A 20,455-nucleotide genomic window follows, 5' to 3' on the forward strand; every position below is an offset into this window, starting at 1 on the left:
TTAGTGATTCTGTGTGATTCTGTGTGAAAAGTGCCTTTAATACAGAATTTCATGAAGTCGTAAGAATTATGAAGGATCAGTTCAAGGAACTGTTAATGAACTTGCCTTCTGATGTTCTTACTTTAATAGATCTGCACTCTCAGATTGAAGAAACTGACCAAAGACTTTCAGTAAAGCAAGGTGAGAGGGATTATTGGTTGGAGTACAAAAATGTAGGATGTAAAACACAGGCCAACAAGATTATGAATCTGGAAAAAGACATCAAGGAAGTCGAAGATGACCTTCAGAGGGCTACAGGTCAGTTTACAGCTAGTATAATGTAAGTCTTGCAAGCGCTTTCTGTACTACTTCTGGGAAGTGAATAAAATATAAATTTTGATTGATGTCAAGTTATCGTAACTTATATCAACTTTTGCAAGGCAGTGCACCTAACCTAGACTGCATAATCCTATAAAATCATAGAATTATAGAACAAAAATCCTATAAAGTGGAAGAACTCTATCTCCATGAAAGTCAACTCAGTAAAGAATTTTATGAAGTTGTAGAAATTATGAACACTTAAAGACACTGATATCGTTGTCTTCTGGTGATTTTCTTGTAAAATATAGGCAACCCATATTTCAAAAATGTTACTGTGAAGGACAGCGGTTTTCTAAAAGTAAGTCTACATGTATTTAGGTTGCCTACACACAGGTGTCCCTTAACAGTCATACTTGAAAAGTTGACTCCGTTCTTACTGCTTCTCACCATGCTGGAAGCATTTCACATGTTGAAAACTCCGTTGACAAGAAAGCAAAGTCTTTTGACAGTCTTTTGAATCGATCACACTGGTTTAAATGCAGAACTAGAGGGAGCTGTTTAGCCAGTGGTCTGAACTTTGCCTCCCAGTTGCATAGTCTTGTGTTTGAGGCCCTTCAAATTTGCCAGTACAGCCATATAAAAATACTGGGAACTGTTTCAGTACTGACACAACAGTGGAATTAATTTGAGAGCTTATGTATTCTGGTGCTGAGTGCTTTACAAAGATTTCTTTACTACTGCATTATTTTTAAAACACTTAAATATTTTGCTGTTATATAACCCATGGTTCTAATGGGAGAAGGATGTCCTGGTTTTCTTCCTTTATGTCCCTCTCAGTATGCATGACCACAGCCAAGCAGCTGGTAGTAACAGGCAGTGACACTGCTTTAAGGGTCTCTGTATATTCTGTGCCAACCATTACCAGGCATCAACTACTGTGGGTAAGAGCCAGATAGCTATCTTTTTGTCTCTTGGAACACATTTTATCGTGATTAAGATATGCACTGTCTTTTCTATAGTGCCAGATAGCTTGTCAGATATCCATCTCTGTATTCGGAAGAAGTTGATATTTTTCATTATGCATTTTCCATGTTCTTAGTCAATTTAAAACTTTGCTGAAATATGTAACGAAAAAGAGAATGGGCTTTTATATAGAATGCCAGAATGAGCCAGTAGGAACATTCAGTCCGACGTCCTGCATGTCACAGGGTACAGAGTCAAAAATTCACGGTTGAATGGAAGTGTATTTAGAGAAAGACTGTTCCAGAGGTACATATAGCAGTTGCCTAATTAACATACTGCAAAATTATGCTGCCAGTACTGGATGTTAGCATACTATTTTACTCAACTTCCTAAAATCAAACTTATAAAGTGGCTGGGGAATAGAGTCTTCCAGCCTAGCAAAAAAAAAAATCTAACAAGCTTCCAGTGTAATGCTGCAGGAAATTGGGCTTGTTCATTCCTCCAATGTGTGACAGGCTTAGGAATCAGCAGAAGTTAAGAGGTTTCTGTCTCTGTAGGTATCACGAAAGGTCTTGACGCCGGCGTACTTCATGTGGTCTGGAGATGACATGTGAAACAAAATTGCTGGAGGGGAGAGGAAGCAAAAGAGTGCCATATACTAACATAAGGTCTGGGGAAAACAGTGTTGCAGTGAGAGTTAGGGAAAATAGCCTCCTTACAAACAGTATGTCTGAACAGTTCCTCCTCTTCTTCATTCTCCCAGTACAACTCAGGTTGTTTAGCTGTCTGAAAGAATTAAAAGTTGATTTAATTATAGTGTGTAAGTACTTCCATTTTTATTCTGCCAAGCCTAGATGGTGGATTGATTAAGGCAGGCCAGCTTCCACAATGTTAAATTGAGAACTCCTGCACAGCTAATGCACCTTCCATATATGACTGCCTTTGAATCCACAGTGGGTCCATGACCAGACAATCATTTACAGCCAGATCAGCAACAGACTGTGTGCAACAGAAGCTGAATTTCAGCAGGCTGAATTTCAAGCCTCTGGAACAAGTATGAAGTGCCTTCCTTCAAAGAAAATTACTACAATCTCATTCATTCCTCCAAAAGGCAGCAGTGGGCTATTTAGAATAGCACAAAAACAGCTGAAGGGAAGGATGAAATAATTAAATAGCAAGTGACTAGAACTTGAAGCCAAACAAATTGTTAGGTATACAACACGCTTTCTAAATAACGACAATACGTAATGATGAAAACAAATCATTGAGGAAATTGCCAGATTCACCATTTTGTTCTGTTGTCTAATTAGAACCCCCTGGAAGGCTTGGATAAGTCAGAAAATGTATTGGGCTCTGTATAATAACTGACTGAAAAAGGTGCCATTTGCATAAGATGTGCATGAGCATCTAAGCATGTGATACTGGCTGATAAGGTCCAGTTTAGGAACAACATGCCAGTTATCTATTTGTTGTCAGAAGAAATTGATGTCACATAATGATTTCTGATCTTTTTTGTTTTGAAGAATATTATAGAAATGCTTTGAAAGCAGTGAAAGAAGAAAATGACAGCTTGGTTGAGAGGCACATGAAGTTAAGTAAGGAACAGGCACCTGAGGTATTCCTTCTGCCTTTTTTAAAAGTGCTAACTACATCATAGTTGGGATTCATGTACCTCTACATTAATAACTATTTTAACTCGAATTAAGCCTTGGAACTTTTCTAGTAAATTGAGAGTAAAATAAACTGCAAATTTTCTTACTAAATATGGCATTGGATATTGTTATACACGTGTACTTTTTTTTTTACATCAAACTAACAGTGAGTAGACGTGAGGGTGTTTTACAAACAAGGCATGGGAAACTGCAGCAACATGCACTGTTATATCTTGTTCAAGAACATGTCACTTTTGCTGTGACCTTAATTTTGACATTTGCATAGATTTCAAAAAACAATTAACAGCACAGTAAAAGATTGTCTCCATGGAAATAGACATCAAGATGGAAAAAATAAGGCAAAAAATGTTGGTTTGTACTTGTAAAGCACAAACTTTTGAAAATGCCAAAATAGTGCAGTTCACAGGAAAATTTAGGCTTATTGACATACCGATTTTTTGTCATCTCTGCAGCTTTGATTTGCAAATGTGATTTACAAAGTATTTATGGTGATGACTTCTTATACTCACAAAATGCAAAGCATGCTTCAGTCCAAAACACTGGTTGGGTCTATTAAGTATTTAAATTCCCTGACTTCAGTGCTGGAACTTTCAGTCATGTGAGAACATAATACAAAGGACTGTATTTATGGTCACCTACAAGGGCATCTTCCCTCGCAGTTGTTCCTTTCCTCTTACTGATATCAATAATTAAATTGTAGCCTTGGTTCATTACCATAGACATCTAAATGGTTTGAGTCACTTGTCAGGACCTGATCAGTACTGCCTCATTTGTGATTTTGCTTGGGTTTTTTAACAACTAAAAAAATTTCCTGAAAACAGGAAGATTTGAGCAGTAGTGGGAACATAGCAAAACTTGTTAGGCAAGAAGAAAACGTTCTAGTTTAATATGGGAAATTATAAGATATTGGTAAATTGCTTGACATATGAACTGCGCTTGACAGGATGATGGAGAAGAAACATCTGGTCTTGTGGACTAAATCCCCTTGTAATCCCTCAGGGGATGCTACAGTCTGTTGTGTGGGTGTTTCTTAATTATTTCATGCTAAACAGCAGAAGGTTCTTCTTTATAACATGCAGCACTGTCAAAGTCCTGCTTTCAGATGAGATGATTTTAACTTGTGTTTTCTCAGAATGCTGTAAGATACTTAGACAAAAACAGTTGCAGAGAAATTGAAGAGAATGAATGGCTAAAAGAAGAGGTAAGAGAATCACCTGCGTACAGTTTATGATGGCAGCTCAGGTTTGAAATACAGTGGCCTACAGTCCTAACTCTTCCCCCAGTGATGGGCCTCTGAAGACCTTCCTAGGAAAAGGAAAGTGGTTGTCCTGTAGTTAATCAGTAATCCTGAGTAGCAAACAGTGTATGTGGTGAAGAAAGGTAAAAGGTGAACATCTGCTTTCACAAATGAAGGACCCATTTTCCTACCCAAGCAGTTTTATGAAGGACTACAATGCTCCATACAATTAAGTATTTATTTCTGTGGAGACTGGAATACTAAATAGTGTAAAGGCTCAACCATGTAAGTATCTGAAGAGTGTAGTTTTGAGTTGCATTGAAGTTCTAGTTCTGCCAAATTGAAAGAAAATGGATATGGATGTTGGAAACATTTTTGGAGAAAAGGCTTGAGACAGCTTTAAATGGGAGATAATAAAGAAACCCTGGAAATTAGTACACTGAAGAGAGGAAAATCAAAATTGTATATAGTTGTAACTGATTACTTGATAGCTTTTATACTGTCCTTTAATGGCAATTTAGAGCTATATATTAGATAGCTGTGACTTTTCTTGTCAAAAAAAACCCCTTTTTTTGGTGAGCCAAATTTAGGAAACTGATTTTTCCACGGTGAACATTTGATTGTGTTTATTCCAGTCAATACAGATTATTTGTTGCAATCAAATCTAAGCAGGAGATTGGAGGGAGGAAATACCCGTCCCCACCTTTACAAGCTCACAGTTTAAACTGAGCAAAACTTTCTGGGAAATTAATAGATGAACTTCTTATTTTTCGGTGCCACACCAACAAACCTGGCAGAGGTTTCTCCATTTTACTTGCTAGTTTAACATACTTGCCAGTATGCAGGGATACAGCTTTTCTTCTTCCCCTTAATGAGCTCTGAGCCTACATTTTTAGCTTTCCAGGGAGGGTGTCCAAACCACAGGTTCTGAGGCAATGAGATAGGGCTCAACAGGGGGGAATTAAGGTTTTAACCTGTATAAACAAACAGGAGCTCGTATCTATATATCCTATCACTGAATAAGCAGGAATTCCCTTCCCATCTCTCTGCCTCACAGAACACTTAACCAACTTTACACACATTAGGCAGTGTCAACAAGGGAGATCCACTTTGCAGTACTCTTACATCCTGACAGGCCCTTGCCTCAGAGTTGCGGGATTTGGGTTTCTTTCCTCTCAACTAGAAGTTTCCTATGTTATGAATTAGTTTCCTATGTTACTAGTTTCCTGTGTTCTGAATTAGTGCTTTGAATTATTGTGGAAAACATAACTATTATCACTAACTTCTCCAGTCCTCTGAATTGACCCATTCATTTTCTCTGATTTTCTTATACAGATGAAATATTTTATTTCAGGCTAATGTTTATATGTAGCTGACAAACTCTTCCAGTATTTTCTTTTGGGCAGATAAACCAAAAATTTCAGTTTTGTCCCAGTTCAAAATTTATCTTTTTCTTCAGTTTGGCTCCTGAACTGAAAAATTACTTACCCAAAGAGCCCTAAACTAGTTACCTCCAAATTTGGACAGATTTGGAGACTTCAGTCACATTTTTGCATTATTAGTGTGTCACACCAAGATGGTGTAAAGCTGCATCACCTCATCATGCCAAACCACATCCTGTTACTGGTTAAGGGCCTGTCATTTTCACCTTTTTTAATCCCTGGGAGAAATGAGAACTAGTTTTTAACTGCAAATTCAGATTATTAAAGCTGGGTTAATTTGGCTTTGGTGAGAACAGCTGCATACAGATCACTAGGTATTGTTTTTAAACATGTGCCTGTGGCTAAGATTTCTGGGAAGGTATCATCTGCCCCATTGTACATTGCACTTATCATGGAATCAGAGAACCATAGAATGGTTTGGGTTGGAAGGGACCTTTAAAGGCCATCTAGTCCAACCCCCCTGCAGTGAGCAGGGACATCTTCAACTAGAGCAGGTTGCTCAGAGCCCCGTCCAACCTGACCTGGATTTATTCCAGGGATGCAGCATCTACCACCTCCCTGGGCAACCTGTGACAGTGGTTCACAATCCCCATTGTCAAAAATTTCTTCCTTAGATCTAGTCTGAATCTGCCCTCTTTTAGTTTAAAACCATTATCCCATGTCCTATCGCAACAGGCCCTGCTAAAAGGTCTGTCCCCATCTTTCTTCTAAGCCCCCTTTAGGTCCTGGAAGGCTGCAATAAGGTGTCCATGGACCCTTCAGTGCTGCCTGGATGCAGCACTGCAGGGGGATCTCAGCAGAGTGGAGCAGAGGGGCAGAATTCCCTCCCTCGACTTGCTGGCCATGCTGCTTTAGGTGCAGCCTAGAAGATGGTTGGCCTTCTGGGCTGCGAGCACACATTGCTGGCTCATGTCCAGTTTTTCATCCACCAAGACACCCAAGTCCTTCTCAGCAGGGCTGCTCTCCATCCCTTCATCCCCCAGCCTGTACTGATACCAGGGGTTGCCCCAACCCAGGTGCAAGACCCTGCCCTTGGCCTTGCTGAACCTCATGAGGTTCTCACGGGCCCATTGCTTGAGCTTGTCCAGGTCCCTCTGGATGGCATCCTGTCCCTCAGGTGTGTCAACTGCACCACTCAGCTTGGTGTCGTCTGTGAACTTGCTGAGGGTGCATTTGATCCCACTGTCTATGTCATTGATGAAGATACTAGAGTACTGGTCTGAGGATGGACCCATGAGGGACAGCACTTGTTCGCTTCCCAGCGAAGGGCTAAGAACTTGCTTGTTTTTCACAAAAAGTGAGAGGAATTGAGTAACCAGTATCCTTTTGTTAATATAACTTCATGGCAATATGGGGCAATTACCAGTCCAAAAAAAAGTAGAACCTGCGGTTTAGCCAATGTCATGGCTAACTTGGACAGAAAGTTTCAGTAATTCTGGGTAAGAAAGGTTTTGTGTATAGACAGGAATTAGAAAAGCAACACTTACTGAGGAAGAGCTTGAATTTAAGTCTAAAAAGATGGTTTTTCTCTCTCAACACTCTAATGTGAAACCAAAAAAGAAAAACCCAGAGCTTCTCTCTCCTGGACCTCTTTGGCTACATGAGAAGGTTCTGCTATCAGGGTTGCATAGCCCAAATGTGTGGCTGTGATTGACAGAGTTGTGCCAGTAAAGGGTTCTAAAAGAGGTGTAGAAAGAACCAGAGAAACCTTCCCTTTGCCTGAAAATATGTCACTATGTTTCTCCTCCAAATGTGCAGTCTTGCTGCATTCTTTCCAGGTATGTGATATTAAGATAGTTACTACGAAAGCTTTCCAAAATGGCTATAGCCTTTCTGAGATGATCCTTTTTTTGTATGGGTTTTGTTTGTTTGTTTGTTTTAACTGTCGAAAGGTTAAGATGTACCAAAAGGAAGTAAGTGATTTGAAAGCCTCTATTCAGCTCCTGGAAGAAGAAAATATCAGTTTAGTGGCAAAACTGATTGATGGCCGACTTCAGAATCTGAGAGTACCCAGGTAAAATGATGCCTTTACAGAGTCAAAAGTGATTTAATTTTTTTAAAAAAAGATAATGCCTTCTCCTGCCTCTAAAGCTATTTGGGCTCTCCCACAACAAAGCCAAGGTAGTTTCCTAGCTGAGGGGAGGCAGGATTTGACTATGTGTGGGATTTGTGTCTCTGAAGGATGACAATGACATTGTAACCTTCTAAATACCAAAATTCAGGGAAGAAACTGGTTTTTTTTATTAAGACCTAGTGACACTCACTTTCTTTTAGTGGGGATACCATTGGGGATTGGAAATAGTTTCTTTCTGTTGTAATTGTCTCAGACCCAGCTTCTCAGACCAAGCGCTGAGTAATAGATTTTTCCTCTACTGTTGGCAAAATGTTAAAGGATGTGGAGATCAATATGCAAATATATGGGATTTTGCAATATCAAGTGAAACAGATGACCCGGTACTGAGTAAGGAAGAGGCCTTGGAATACATCTGTCCGTAGAGGTGTCTGTAGTATTAGTTTATTTTATATTGAAGTTATTTAACTTGTTCCCTAGAGAAAGATTAATTTAGCTGTAAAATGTCAACACTAATGGTATCAAAAGCACAATGTAACAATGGGAATGATCCATCTTCATTTTCCAGTCTCAGCTCAGTGATTCCAGCCATATTGCATAATAAAGTTCCAAGTCTTAAGAAGTGGCCATTTTTCACTCCTCTCCAAATTTTGGACTGCTTTTAAGTGAGAGCTGCCAGCTGTGGTTTGAATCTTGGACTGACTGGAGACTTAAAACATTTGTTTTCTTTTAGGCTCATGGACATAGTTGAACTTAGGCACTAAGAATAAAAAAGAGCAGCTTCTTAGCCACTAAGCTACCTGGCTGCCTCTGTTGCATTTTTAAAACATTGCGCTATTCTGCATTTGTGGTTAAGCAGCAAATAGCTTTCAGAAAGGGTGATCTTCCTCCACCCCAAAAGATTGCGCAGGAAAATTTAGAGAGAAAATTCATACCTCTGAGTTTCACTTTTTTTTTTATTTTTTATTTGATAGACATTTGTTTCTTACCCAGGCAGCTGGCTTGCAGGATGGATTTCCTAAGGATGAAATGAAAGAAGTAGAGTATAGAGAATATGCAGGTAATGCACATGCCAGCATCTTATAAGAACTGATAAGTCACTGAAAGTTTAAATATTTTTTTATTTCTTAGGTTTTTTTATCAAACTGCTGGTTTTACATGATGAACACTTAATTTTACACTTAACTGCAGCCACCACAGCAATGATAGACTGTAGTTGGCGTTAAGAAGACAAAACCACAATCTATTTTTAAAATAAAAATAATAATAAAATAATAATAAATAAAATAAAACTTTAAAATAAAGTTTTAAAACTGAAATCGGTGTTTAGATTGTTGAATGTAATTACTCATATAGAGCTATCCTGGAATGTGGTTAATAGGATCAGCCATCTTTTATGAAGATACGATTCATATCTTAATCAGTTCTTTACTGATTCGTATCACCATAACTTCATTATATCTTGTCCCTGAGAGGACACTTTTGAACTCTACACTGGCTTTCACTTGAAGTCTACATGCACTTTACTGTCATCCAGCTCATAAAGATACACTGGAGTTAAATTATAAATAGATCCCTAGCAAGAGCAGATGAAGCTGCATGGAGATCAGCCTGAGCTGAAAATCTGGATAAGCAGTACTGAATTTTGGGCTGAACCTCCATCTGTTCTGGTGGGTGTGCCCAGGAAAAGGATATACCATTAGGCAAGAAGGACTGAGTGGGCTTACCCATCCAGGATTGTTTGTATGGATTCCTTGTATCACATGTTTTATTTACTCACTTCGTGTGAGTAGAAGAAAGAGGGGAAATAAAGGACAAAAATAAATCAAAGAAGTAAGTTCCATACAGTTATGAACACATGAACAAGTCTGTTGAAGTTCTGATCAGTTCCAGCCATAGGTGGGCCTTTCTGGAACCATCAGGTGTGTATATATATGTACATATAGAGATATATGCATTGATATAGAAAAGGTTTTTACTTGGTTTTGCTGCCTTTCCTGTTTTTTTAACTATTAATAGCTATATAAGATTGAAGTTGAATTGATAAAAGCTAATTTTTCCTGTGCCCTATCCCACAGACCCATTACTTCTAACTTCCAATCAATTTCAGTCCCTGATACTGATGAGAAATTTGGAACAGAAATAAACATAGAAAAATCAGTGAGCAAAATTAACAGTTGGCTTGGATTGCCAATTAAAAACCTTACCAAGCTGTTTATTACATCACACTGGCCAAACCATGTTAAAGATTGCAGGCAATGCTCATACTGAATACTAATTCTGATCTTTATACTGATCTTTATAAAGCTTAACAATTACATACACATCATTGTTCATCTCTTTAAAAAGCAAAAGCAGATGGAGATGAAAGCCTCAGAAGTGCCACAGTCTCCTGTCAGAAAAATAAGGCCTTTGCAAAGATTCAGTCTAAAACAGAGAATGAGAAGCCTCAAGACAGTGATGAGGAGCTGCGGGAAAAGTCTTTCACTCCAACTCTTGATAGCTTGTTGTATGAAGATGAAAAAGATTTCCAGGTATGAGTTAATCAAGTCTTTCACTAACAAAAACATATTTCAGTGTGGAGCATGAGCTACTGCCAGAAGCATTCTACTCCCAGTGATGTTAAGGCAGAAAAAATTCCAATGTCTTTTACCTAGTGTATAATTCAGATGCTTAATCATAGGCATCTGCTATAGGTGCTAGCTGAGATGGTGAGGACACTCCCTGTCCTTCAGATGCTGGGCCAAAAGAGCATAGGGTCTGTCATACAGGTCAGCCTCACGTGGATGTTTTGGATGCCTTACGGCATTTCTGATAGCACAAGATGCATTGTTTTGGCAATCGAATGGTGTCCCAGGAATCAGCATACGTGAGTGTCAAATTCCCCCTAGAAAGAATTCTGAATGTCACCAAGTAACAGTTTTCTATGGTATTGCACAGATTCTTGTTTGCTTGGGTGCTGGTCCTTTTAGAACTTATGTTGCATAATAGCATTAAAGGATCAACAAGTCACTTGATCCTTCAACGGAAAGCCAGGATGAATGTGTTCCTGGGTGCAAAATACAGGTTTGAGAAAATAAAAAGGTAGAGGTTATATGTAAATAGGCAGAGTTTGTGTGGTTCTCGAAAGAGGTGGTGGCACCTGCTTCAGGAGATCCTCGATCCTAGATTGCAAAAAGATTTTTCCTGGGTGCCTTTGATAGTACACTCTTGAGTTACAAAAACTTGAATACATTTCTAAATAAACTAATTACTCTCAGAAAATCTATTACTCTACATCATCGATTTCTACTGCAAATTAAAGAAGATGATATAGACGTGGTACAGACTGCAGGGCTTGCTGTGTAAAGATACTTCTCCAGAATGTTTCTTTACTCTTGAGTACTGTATTGAAACTTAATGATCAGTTAAAAACAACAACAAAACCCCCAAACCAAACAACAACTCTTTTTCTAGAAACTTGGCATTAGTTTGATTAATACCCTGCAACTTGTGCTCAGAGAATTATCCTGTAGCCTTGATCAGAGACTAACATAAGGAGTGGCTCTGTCCTGAAGAGTCATTACAGAGAAAAGCTGAACATTTGACAAAAAAAATCTCTCCAGGTGTTTGTTTCCTTGTGGTTGTTGCCTTGGGAGAGGAACACTAGCTTTACTTCTTTCTTCCTGCTGCTAGCACTGCAGAGCCCACTCTACTGAGGGACATAGATGCTGCTGACATTCCTGTACTTCATACCAACAAAGGTGTAATTGCAAACAGTGGAGTTGCATTGGCAACTATTATGAAGCATTTATTAAATAGAGGTGATATAAGAGCTCGTGCTGTTGGATTCCTTCTTCCTTCTCCCTGGCCTTGGCTGTATGGTCCTGCTCCTGCCCTTAGGGAACCCGTAGTACACATCAACCTTTTCTGTAGCTGATTCACTCACTAACCCAGCAGAAAAGTTTGCCTTTTTTTCTCCTCCTGAATTAGTTTTCTGTTGGATTAGCCAACCAAATTGACTCAGAGGTTTGGAGAAGACCAGAGCCAGCACAGGCGTGGTGGAAGCACATGGCTGGACTTGGACCTCTCTCTTTTGGCAGCAGTGAGCTGTTGGATTAGTTTAATTCTTCTCACAGAACTGAACTTGGGAGCAGAATTTGGTTTGCAGAGAAAGTGTTATTGGTGAAAAAACACAGGAAAAGAAGAGGGCAGCAGGGTTGCAGCCTCCTAAGATGAGCTGGCTTGTAAACCAAGCCCATTAACACTGACATTACCAAACATTGCAACACCAGGGCAGCATCTTTACAGTTGCTTTTAGAAGGAAAGTTGCTGGGCTGTTTTTCTTTAAGAATGGCTGCTTTTCGATGTAATTGCAAAAGAATAAATTCTTTCTTCTTAAGGAATACTTAAAACTGGGTCCTCTGGAGACAAGGTTAATGTGTGTTGTTGGAAAAGCCATGCCTATTCATAAAGAACCAGAAGAATTGCCAACCAGGAGCCACAGAGAAGATGGCATTATTGGTAAATCAGATGGGCGCATCACAGCTCAGATGATCAAGGCCTTATCTAAAGAAAAGTTTGGTGAAAAATAGGCAAGCTGTGCTGTTAACATAGAAATGTAACTTTCTCACTTCATTAAACGTTTCCTGTGTTCTTCAAGGAGTGTGTGGCACTGGGCTTTGTGGAAACTATCTTTGAGTGCCTAAATCATGATTTACATGTATAAATTTAACGAGAGTTTGTGTGCAGATGGCCAATTGAAAGGTTGCTTTTCTTACCTCTGTGAGAACTCTTGTGCATTTTTTGGGCTTCTCCACCCAAGTAGCTGCACATGTATCCAATAAAGGATCCAAGTTAATATTTAGGTTTTGTGGTCCCCACTTGCAGTCTGTCAAATGTGGAATTCCCTCTTGATCAGACACTGAATGGGTAGATGCAGGCTGCCATAAAATGTAGACCTGTTACAAAATACTTAATACTTCGCTAAAGCAGAATATAATTTATCCAAACATAATTCAACTATTGCTAGAAATTGAATGTTTGAATGCATTTTGTCTCCATAAAACCCCTACTTAATGATATTGAAATAACCAAAAATTAATTTTAAAAAAACACCAAAAAGAGCATAAAAATCATCAAAGTCTTATTTATTTTTTTTAATTGGCCAAGTATGTTGTGAAACCCTGTATCTTTGGTTTGTGGCTAGTCTCTGTGAACGTATATCTTAGTGCATTGATTCAGTGGGGGTTTTCCCACTCTCATTGCACATCCTGGACACCCTATCAGGAGTACACAATGCCGTTACTTCCCCACAAGCACAAGTAGGCTCCTGACCTATGCATTTCCTCGTTAGAAACCTGTGAAAGCATTGAATAATCTGATTTAAACCTTTGATGGGTTAATCAGCTGTTTGGAATAAAACTTGTTAAAAAACTTAAACATTTTAAACAACCTGTATCTATGCCACGTTTCACCTTGTATGTCAGTGCAAACATTGTTCATTTTTCAAGCGAGCTCTGATATTCCTGCCCAGCAGGTTTCTCCTTGAGTTGCAGTGAGTCGGACTGTTCTCTGGGCTCCACTGACTGCAGGTCCTCAGAAACCAGGCTCACAAGCAGACTTGTAAAGCAGGAGCCTTTATCTCAGACTGAATCTCACTTGCGTTGCCATGTCGTAAACAGTTAAATGAGTTTGGACGTGTCCCTGCTGTAACCCAATTGAGTTACCACAAAGACTGAGGTGACGCCTAGCGCTCCAGTGTCGAGAGAATGGGGATCTGTACTTGCGAGGTGGTAAAGTTCTTAGCACAACAGAAGCCTCCTCAGCTACACTGGCTTTCTTTGAGTGAAATGCAAGCCCATGAAATGGCTTACTTGAAAGAGAAATTAGTTCTGCTCAGTAACTAGTTTAGCTTTTTGTTTAGCCGCAGAATCAGAATATGGCTTATGCTGAACAGCTTTTCAGTTAAAGAAAGGCCTCCTCTTCTTCCCACCGCTCCCCAGAGGGCATTTACATTTCCTAGTGAGCCCATCTCTAGACTTCACTTTGCTTATGGCCATAATGCACACCACCACGTGTAGGACACATGGCAGGACAACATAAAGTTGTACCTTGGAAAAAAGAACTTTTGCCTCTCCAAGGCACTGTTTAGCCTTTTACCATAAATGCCTGTGTGGGTGAGAGGGAGTTAAAAAGAAATCTGAAACATGCTAATTGGGGTACAAGCCACGGGCAGCCTGCACAAGCCAGAAGCAACAGCCTGTAGCAAAACATACTTAGTGAAGTGTCCCAAATCCCTTTGATTTCTGTAAGATTAGCATTAAGGCCAGTGTGAGGCTTTTATATGGAGAAAGCTAGGTCTTCAGCAAATGAGGCATCTGGATTTGATAAATTTGTTACTGGCAGAATCTTTCAGAAATGAGCAACATGTTGTAAAACAGAGGGTTGATCAGTCCACACTTTCTGGCAGCACGGCCAATGCTTCCAACTCCTGCTTAAGCAGTGGGAGTCAGGGTTTGCTACTCCAGCTAGGACAAAACTTGCAGGAGTCACCCTTAGATTCCCACCATTATGAAATACCTTTTCTTCACTGTGTTTCTGTTGCGCAAGACAACTATAGGACACGAGTTGGGCTACAAGATGCAGGAAGGTGTCCATGTGTCCCCACAACTATAATCAAAGCAAAGCCTCGGTTGAGCTGGAGTCATGTATTTAACTGGCACACAACTCTATGAAACTTGCAGTTTCAACAGGAAAAAAACCTCACAAGTGTTCACTGGAAATTCAAAGTTAAAGAAATATGAGCATCACCCAAGTTGCATGTAAGCGTGTGGTGATAAAAGCTGTTTTAACAGAACTGAAGTCCATGAGCTGTAACCGAGAAACATCAATCCATCAAATGCCTAAAAAGCACCATGGGGTGGAGTGTACTGCTTAGCCTGTGTCCACTCAAGTGGTGAAAGGAGCTGCTTACCTCAGCACACTGATGGTTTGAACCCTCTCTGAGCAATTTCCCTGTAGAATCAAGCAACTGGATTATATTGCTTATTATAAATGTTTGGCTGCGCAAGCATGATCTCTCCCCAGCCTGAGCTGTGGGGAATGTAGGTTACTTGACTTTCGGTCTGGTTTTTGAGAGGTTTGCAGCCTCTGCAAAGGCTGCAGAGACTAGGTTATGTAACAAGGAGATCTTTCCACAGGTTCAGACCTGCATGTTTTGGGAAACGAGGGCAGGAGACTCGTTCTGCAGCATTTGTGCTTGTTTGGCTGCTTTCTGAGAGAGAAGTTATTAAATGCTCTGCTTCTGTGGGCGAAAGGGAGTTTGCCAGAATAAGGTCAAGGCAGAAGCTAATGGACTGAAAAGTTACGCTGTCGTGACAAGCAAGGAACAGAGAATCTAATGGCATTAGTGTCTTAAGCCACTGATGTTTTGCAGCTGGATGTTCCTCTGAAAAGGACTTTCTCTTGGATTTTGAGTCCACAGTAGAAATGAGGCTGTTTCTCTGTAATACCACCCTTCAGAGCTCATGTTCTGCAGGCTACCACAAACACTATGTTGCTTTAGGACATGACATGGTAATGAGATGCCAACAACTGTTCCCATATGTGACCCACAGAACATCTCCACTGAGCCGCGGAAAACTGGGATTTGACATGGTGCTGGACCTTTTCCTCACTTTTAGTGACTGAAGTGCAGCAAGAGGCTAAAATTGTATCAAGTAACGCTTTTCTAGAAAAACAATACTTGTGCAATTACTGTAGCTGGCATGGGGAAGTTCAGCAGTTACCACTGTGAACAAAGCAGAGACTGATGCTATAAAAATAAACCTGAGCTCTTAGCTCTCCACGTGTACCACAGCTGCCGGATCTCCAGAGCAATCTGCTGCTTGCAGCCAACACCTTTTCAGTAGTGTTATCAGCTCACACAACAGAGCCTTTAAGGAAACTGGCTGTTTGTTTCAAAGCTTTTTTGATCTTTGCCTCAGGAAATTTCATCAGCAGAAAAGCAAGGAAAAAAAATGTGTTTTACTCAACTCATAGACCAATTTGTTATCTTGGGCAAGTCACTTCCCACAAATGAAATGGAGATAGTATTTACTCAGCCTTCAACTACAAAAGGGTGCCAAGCGGGTGGCAGCAACCTTGCACCTTCCGGGGAACCCCCTCAGGGTTCTTTCCTCCTCGCTCATTCTCCTGATGCAGCCAGGACATAGCATACTGCTCAGCCAAGTCCCTTCACTTGCCAGCTTGAAGGTGGAAAACATCGGTAACTCACTTTTTTTTGTTGGGCAAAAGATGGCAAGACTGATTCTGCTCTGGCCCCTGCAAGTGTGCGGGAGCTGCAAAGTTCAAGTCAAAAGATTGCCAACAGGCCAAGGAGAAAGCTATTTAGTTTGCGTATGGTTCCATTACCATTGATTTTTCTTCTGTATTCCCCACATTTCTTCACAACTCCTCACATAATCTTGTCTATCTCCTGCTCTCAGCAGCATTTCCTATCTTTCCCAGTGTTTTTGGCACTTAATTCTCATTTTTCTGCCATAATCTTTTATCTCAATTATATTCTGGCCTTCAAGTTGCAACTCACTTATGTCACTACAAAAATTTATACCAGGCTCTGAAAACAGGCACTTTGTGTCTAATAAAAGATGCAAGGTTTGACCCCATCCCTTCTTCTTGCGGAAGGGCCACATGGCAGCTGGGAGGGACTGTGACTTACTCCAGCAGCTGCTTGAATGGACGCTCTGATGTCACATAAAAACAGTTTTTAAATGTTTCCTGAGGTACTGTCAGTGTCAATTTATTGCACAGAACAGTTCAGTTTAGTTTGTGGCTTTGAAACAAAGAACAGAAGCAGCGCAAGAATTTAGATTTGGCTTCAAATGAAGATTCTACATTTGGGCTTTTAGAAAACCCATGAAGTTACTAGATGTTCAGATTCTTGTTCTGGCAGGAATAATGTCTTAAGAGGTAAACCCAGTTGGTTTAATTATATGACTGATTTTAAAAAATTAAAAAATATTGTGATGATTCTGACACCCTATTTTCCTTCGCAAAGCTCTAAAAGAAACCGCAGTGCTCTAACAAAGCACTATATCCTCCCCTCCTTGCCAGGAGCAGGCAGCTTTCCTAGACAGTTTGCTCTTCTAGGTTAAGCAGCCTTTGAACTCAATTTTGGGGAGAACCAGGTTTTCACAACCCCCAATTATTGAAAATGGCCAGTAATGCAAAAGAAACATGTCTATGAGCTATGCTTTTTAAATTAAGCTACAATTGAGTGTTATTGCAGCAATACCAAAAGCAAACATACTTATTAGGAGCAAAGTAAATGGGAAAATAATCCTCAGGAAAATTCTCAAGCCAGTTTGTCTCTGAAGAGTAAACCAAAAGCAAGGCTTATTAGCAAGGCCTCCAAAAAGAAAGCCTAGCCTGCACAGCAGCTGTGCTAAAGAGCACAGAGCAACTCTGGGTGAGCTGTAAAGGGGCACAGCTGAAGCATTCATCATCCCTGCAGAAGAGGTGGTTTTGTTTGTCTGGGGATTTTTGGCACCTGCATGATTTGCAGCCTCAAGTCCACAGCCCCACAGAGGGGGTCCAAGGGACCAAAAAGATCTAAGAAAGCAGATTTATCCTCAGTCAGTAGTCTGAGAGAGACTGAAACCACTGGGCAGAGTGCATCATAGACCTAAACAGATGAGGAGGTTGGTGTCTGTTTTTATCATAACCCAGCACACTGGGCTATGGAGGAGGAGGAAGGTCTGCCTTAACCTTTCACACAAGCTATGGACTGTGTTTCAGAACAATTTGTACCCTGGTAGTTACAGATTTACCTAATAGGACACAAATGTGCATGTTTTTTCCAGCTGACCCCAGATTCAGGCCATTCACATTTTTGATATTCTGAGTGCAAGCAAAAACTAAATAGTTGTTCTCTGGTGGTACAGTCCCACAACTGAGACATTCAGAAGGTAAATCTTTAAGTAAACATCCCCAGCTCTGGGCATGTGCACTATATGCTGTACAAGTAACAGGTTTGGGCTTTTTTTAATTATAGAGTCATAGAATCATTAAGGTTGGAAAAGACCTCTAAGATCATCAAGTCCAACCATCAACCTAATACCACCACACCCCAACCATGTTCACATCTACTAAAATTCATAGTTTTAGAAACAAATTTTACACCTACTGCTCTGCACTGATGATTTCATGCTGTACCTCCTTCACGACAAGCCTCAGGTAGCAGAGAAGAGGGAAGTTCCATTTATATCACAACTCCCTGGGAGGGAAACTAGCATCTAATGCAGACAAGGGCCTAAGCAAGCTGTTCAAAGCTTCACCACCATTAACTACTGCTGGAAGATTAGGGAAGATACCCAAGTAATTATTTTGGCATATTTATACTTCTTGCTCAGTTACAAACAGTACAAGCTTATTGCCGTGAATATTTTGAAAAACTAGATCATGAAAAATCATGTTCAGTAAAGAATTCAGCTCTTAGTGAGACAACTCACTGCAGTGGAGGCACAGCCATCTACTGCTGCACCGCCAGGAAGCTGGTGTACGGATCATGTCACTCTCAGGTTCATAGCACTGCACTCCCTGTCATACAGTATGCACATATGAAATACATTTGGTATTTTATTAAGTAAACAAAGCAATTATCAGTGCACATTTTAAGCAGCAAAAAGAAAAGAAGCACCTCAGACTTTCATACCGTAACAAAAGTTCTGTGGAAGCTGCATTTTATTTGAAAATCCACCCATTTTTACTAACATACATTTTAATATTTTAAACAAAAATAGAATCTGCAGAGACAATGCAGCAAGTATGCTTAATTCATGTACAGAATTGCTTTCAGATCATTGACTATCCTTCTGAAGGCCCCACTCCACCCAAAAGTTATGATGTATTTACACAAAGCACCGATCAACAGTGCTACTTTTAATTCTTCGTTAACTAAATACCCACTAGACCTATGTAAGGAAGCTACTTCCCCCCCTTTTTTTTTTTTACTTTTGAAAGGTACATGATCATAAACATGGCACTAGCCAAGTGAAAAGGCTTCCCCTCAACACACAACACCTTTTTTTTTTTTTACAGAAAAGAAGGAAAGTCTTAAAATGAAAGCAATTCCTCACATTCATTTTGGAAAGGCCTTATAATGTCAAATGTAAAAATAATGACATGCCAAGCACAAAGCAATAAAGTTCCTTCCCAACGCACTAATGCTGAATTAAAAATGTAGTGCTTCTCCTAGTCAGTTAACTGTTCCCTTGCAAAATCCTAGGCACAGAGTTGACTATAAGGATTAATGCATTTTACAGCTCTTCCCTAATTCCCATATATACTGAGAATTCATTAGATTCAGACCTTTAAAATATTTAGTGCTCTGTATGTCAGCTGAAAAGCATTCTGAATCAGATTCATTCTTTGTGGATAAAAATCAGACATACTGTATACATCCATACTCATTTTCATAAGGAGGTTTTTTTGATACAATATTAATGTTAAATTGATAATCATAAATAAATACAAACAATAATACATAAGGAATGTCTACTGCAAACTGAATATATAATTTTTAAAAAAGTTAATTTCCATTACTGCTGTGCCTACATTTGTGAGGACTGAAGAAAAGGGAACTGCAGAATTAAGAGTTAGGATCTGACCCTCCCCTGCCCAAAGTCTTGTTTTGAGTTACAGTAAAGGACATATCTCCACTCCAGACAGCACTTCCAAATACCAATCTCAATTTCCAGAATAAAGGCTTCTCTCCGTATGTTACCGATCATGGATATTATTAGAAGCTGAAAGTATTGATGTGTTAGGACAGGGAAAAAAAAAAAAAGATCTTAGTCTTAATTCATGGCAATTCTTGGCTTGGTACTGTATATTGATGTTTTCTGATGGAGTTGTCCCAGGTTCCTTCATCGGTCTTCATCATTTCACTGCATTGTTTAATGAAAGAGGAGAGTTTGAGAGACTGAAGTTCATTTTTTCCTGGAAGTGGGGGTTTATTGGTGAGCACATCTTTTTGGAAACGTTCCTTTCTCTTCCATCTAACACAGTTACATAAACTGAATCTGGAAAGACGAAAAACCCTCGTATTAACATCCAACAGAAGTAGGACTTCACTATAAACCTGTCTTTTCTTCAAAAATTTCCATTCTTCAAATGCCCAAACTACCCCAAGATCTGAAGTTCTGAACAGAAACAAAAATTTTTACAAAATCAGGGCCAGAAAACAACTGAGGGCCAGCAGGATGTTTTTCCAACTACACCAGCCTTTGGAACATCTCTTTGCATTAAGCTGGCTTGTCCAACAATAAAAAAACAACCATCTACTCATCCATGCAATATTGCCACCAGCGGCAGCATAACAGATCAACATCATTATGAAAAGAACTCAAGGTCACTTTTCACACTGAATCAGAGAAAGTGCACACAGAAAAGCAGAACACTGCGTGCAATAAAGCCCACTCTTTCTTTACACTACGTATTCTTGAATTTTTTCATGTTTTCACTCAATGTAGTATTTAACTTCCACCTGCGCCTGACTGATAAAGACGACCAGAACTCCAGTGCACATCTGTACCAAAATTTAACCCTCGCACACAGGAAAGCAAGAATCTCCTTCTGCATAAAGCTAACTCTCTGGTGAGGCGCACAAGCAGACTGCCAGCAGCACTCAGGTGGTTGCTGCTAACCACGAACCCTAAACATTTTCCTGATGAAATGGTAAATACCAGGAAGGACTGGTTCTGTCTCCCCAGCTGCAGCACAGGAC

The 20,455-nt window shown here is 39.8% G+C and overlaps 2 protein-coding genes across 4 annotated transcripts in view; one reads left to right on the plus strand and one right to left on the minus strand.

The window, feature by feature from the left end:
* The first annotated feature begins 68 nt into the window (after window positions 1-68).
* On the plus strand, window positions 69-12,260 carry CCDC83 (coiled-coil domain containing 83). The gene is made up of 7 exons (XM_010284529.1): window positions 69-297; window positions 2,787-2,878; window positions 4,069-4,137; window positions 7,508-7,629; window positions 8,661-8,746; window positions 10,036-10,220; window positions 12,069-12,260. Exons 1-7 carry the CDS (start codon window positions 69-71, stop codon window positions 12,258-12,260), a joined length of 975 nt encoding a protein of 324 aa, XP_010282831.1.
* Window positions 12,261-18,388: 6,128 nt separating this feature from the next.
* The window catches only part of PICALM (phosphatidylinositol binding clathrin assembly protein), a 52,039-nt gene continuing 49,972 nt past the window's right edge, over window positions 18,389-20,455 (minus strand). For all 3 annotated transcript variants that reach the window (XM_010284528.1, XM_010284527.1, XM_010284526.1), the window contains one exon: window positions 18,389-19,751. In XM_010284528.1, coding sequence (XP_010282830.1) covers window positions 19,737-19,751 — 15 coding nt within the window. In that variant the 3' untranslated portion in view covers window positions 18,389-19,736. The remainder of the gene's footprint in view (window positions 19,752-20,455) is intronic.

This window comes from Phaethon lepturus, unplaced genomic scaffold, assembly GCF_000687285.1.
Source record: "Phaethon lepturus isolate BGI_N335 unplaced genomic scaffold, ASM68728v1 scaffold17103, whole genome shotgun sequence".
Lineage (NCBI taxonomy): Eukaryota > Metazoa > Chordata > Aves > Phaethontiformes > Phaethontidae > Phaethon > Phaethon lepturus.

Bases quoted from the DNA above. Each gene is read 5' to 3' on its own strand.
- CCDC83 (XM_010284529.1), top strand. From the start codon at position 69: ATGAAGGATCAGTTCAAGGAACTGTTAATGAACTTGCCTTCTGATGTT. The intron at 4,138-7,507 runs GTAAGAGAATCA...AACTGTCGAAAG, and splicing joins ATGAATGGCTAAAAGAAGAG to GTTAAGATGTACCAAAAGGA. The intron at 10,221-12,068 runs GTATGAGTTAAT...TTTCTTCTTAAG, and splicing joins AAGATGAAAAAGATTTCCAG to GAATACTTAAAACTGGGTCC.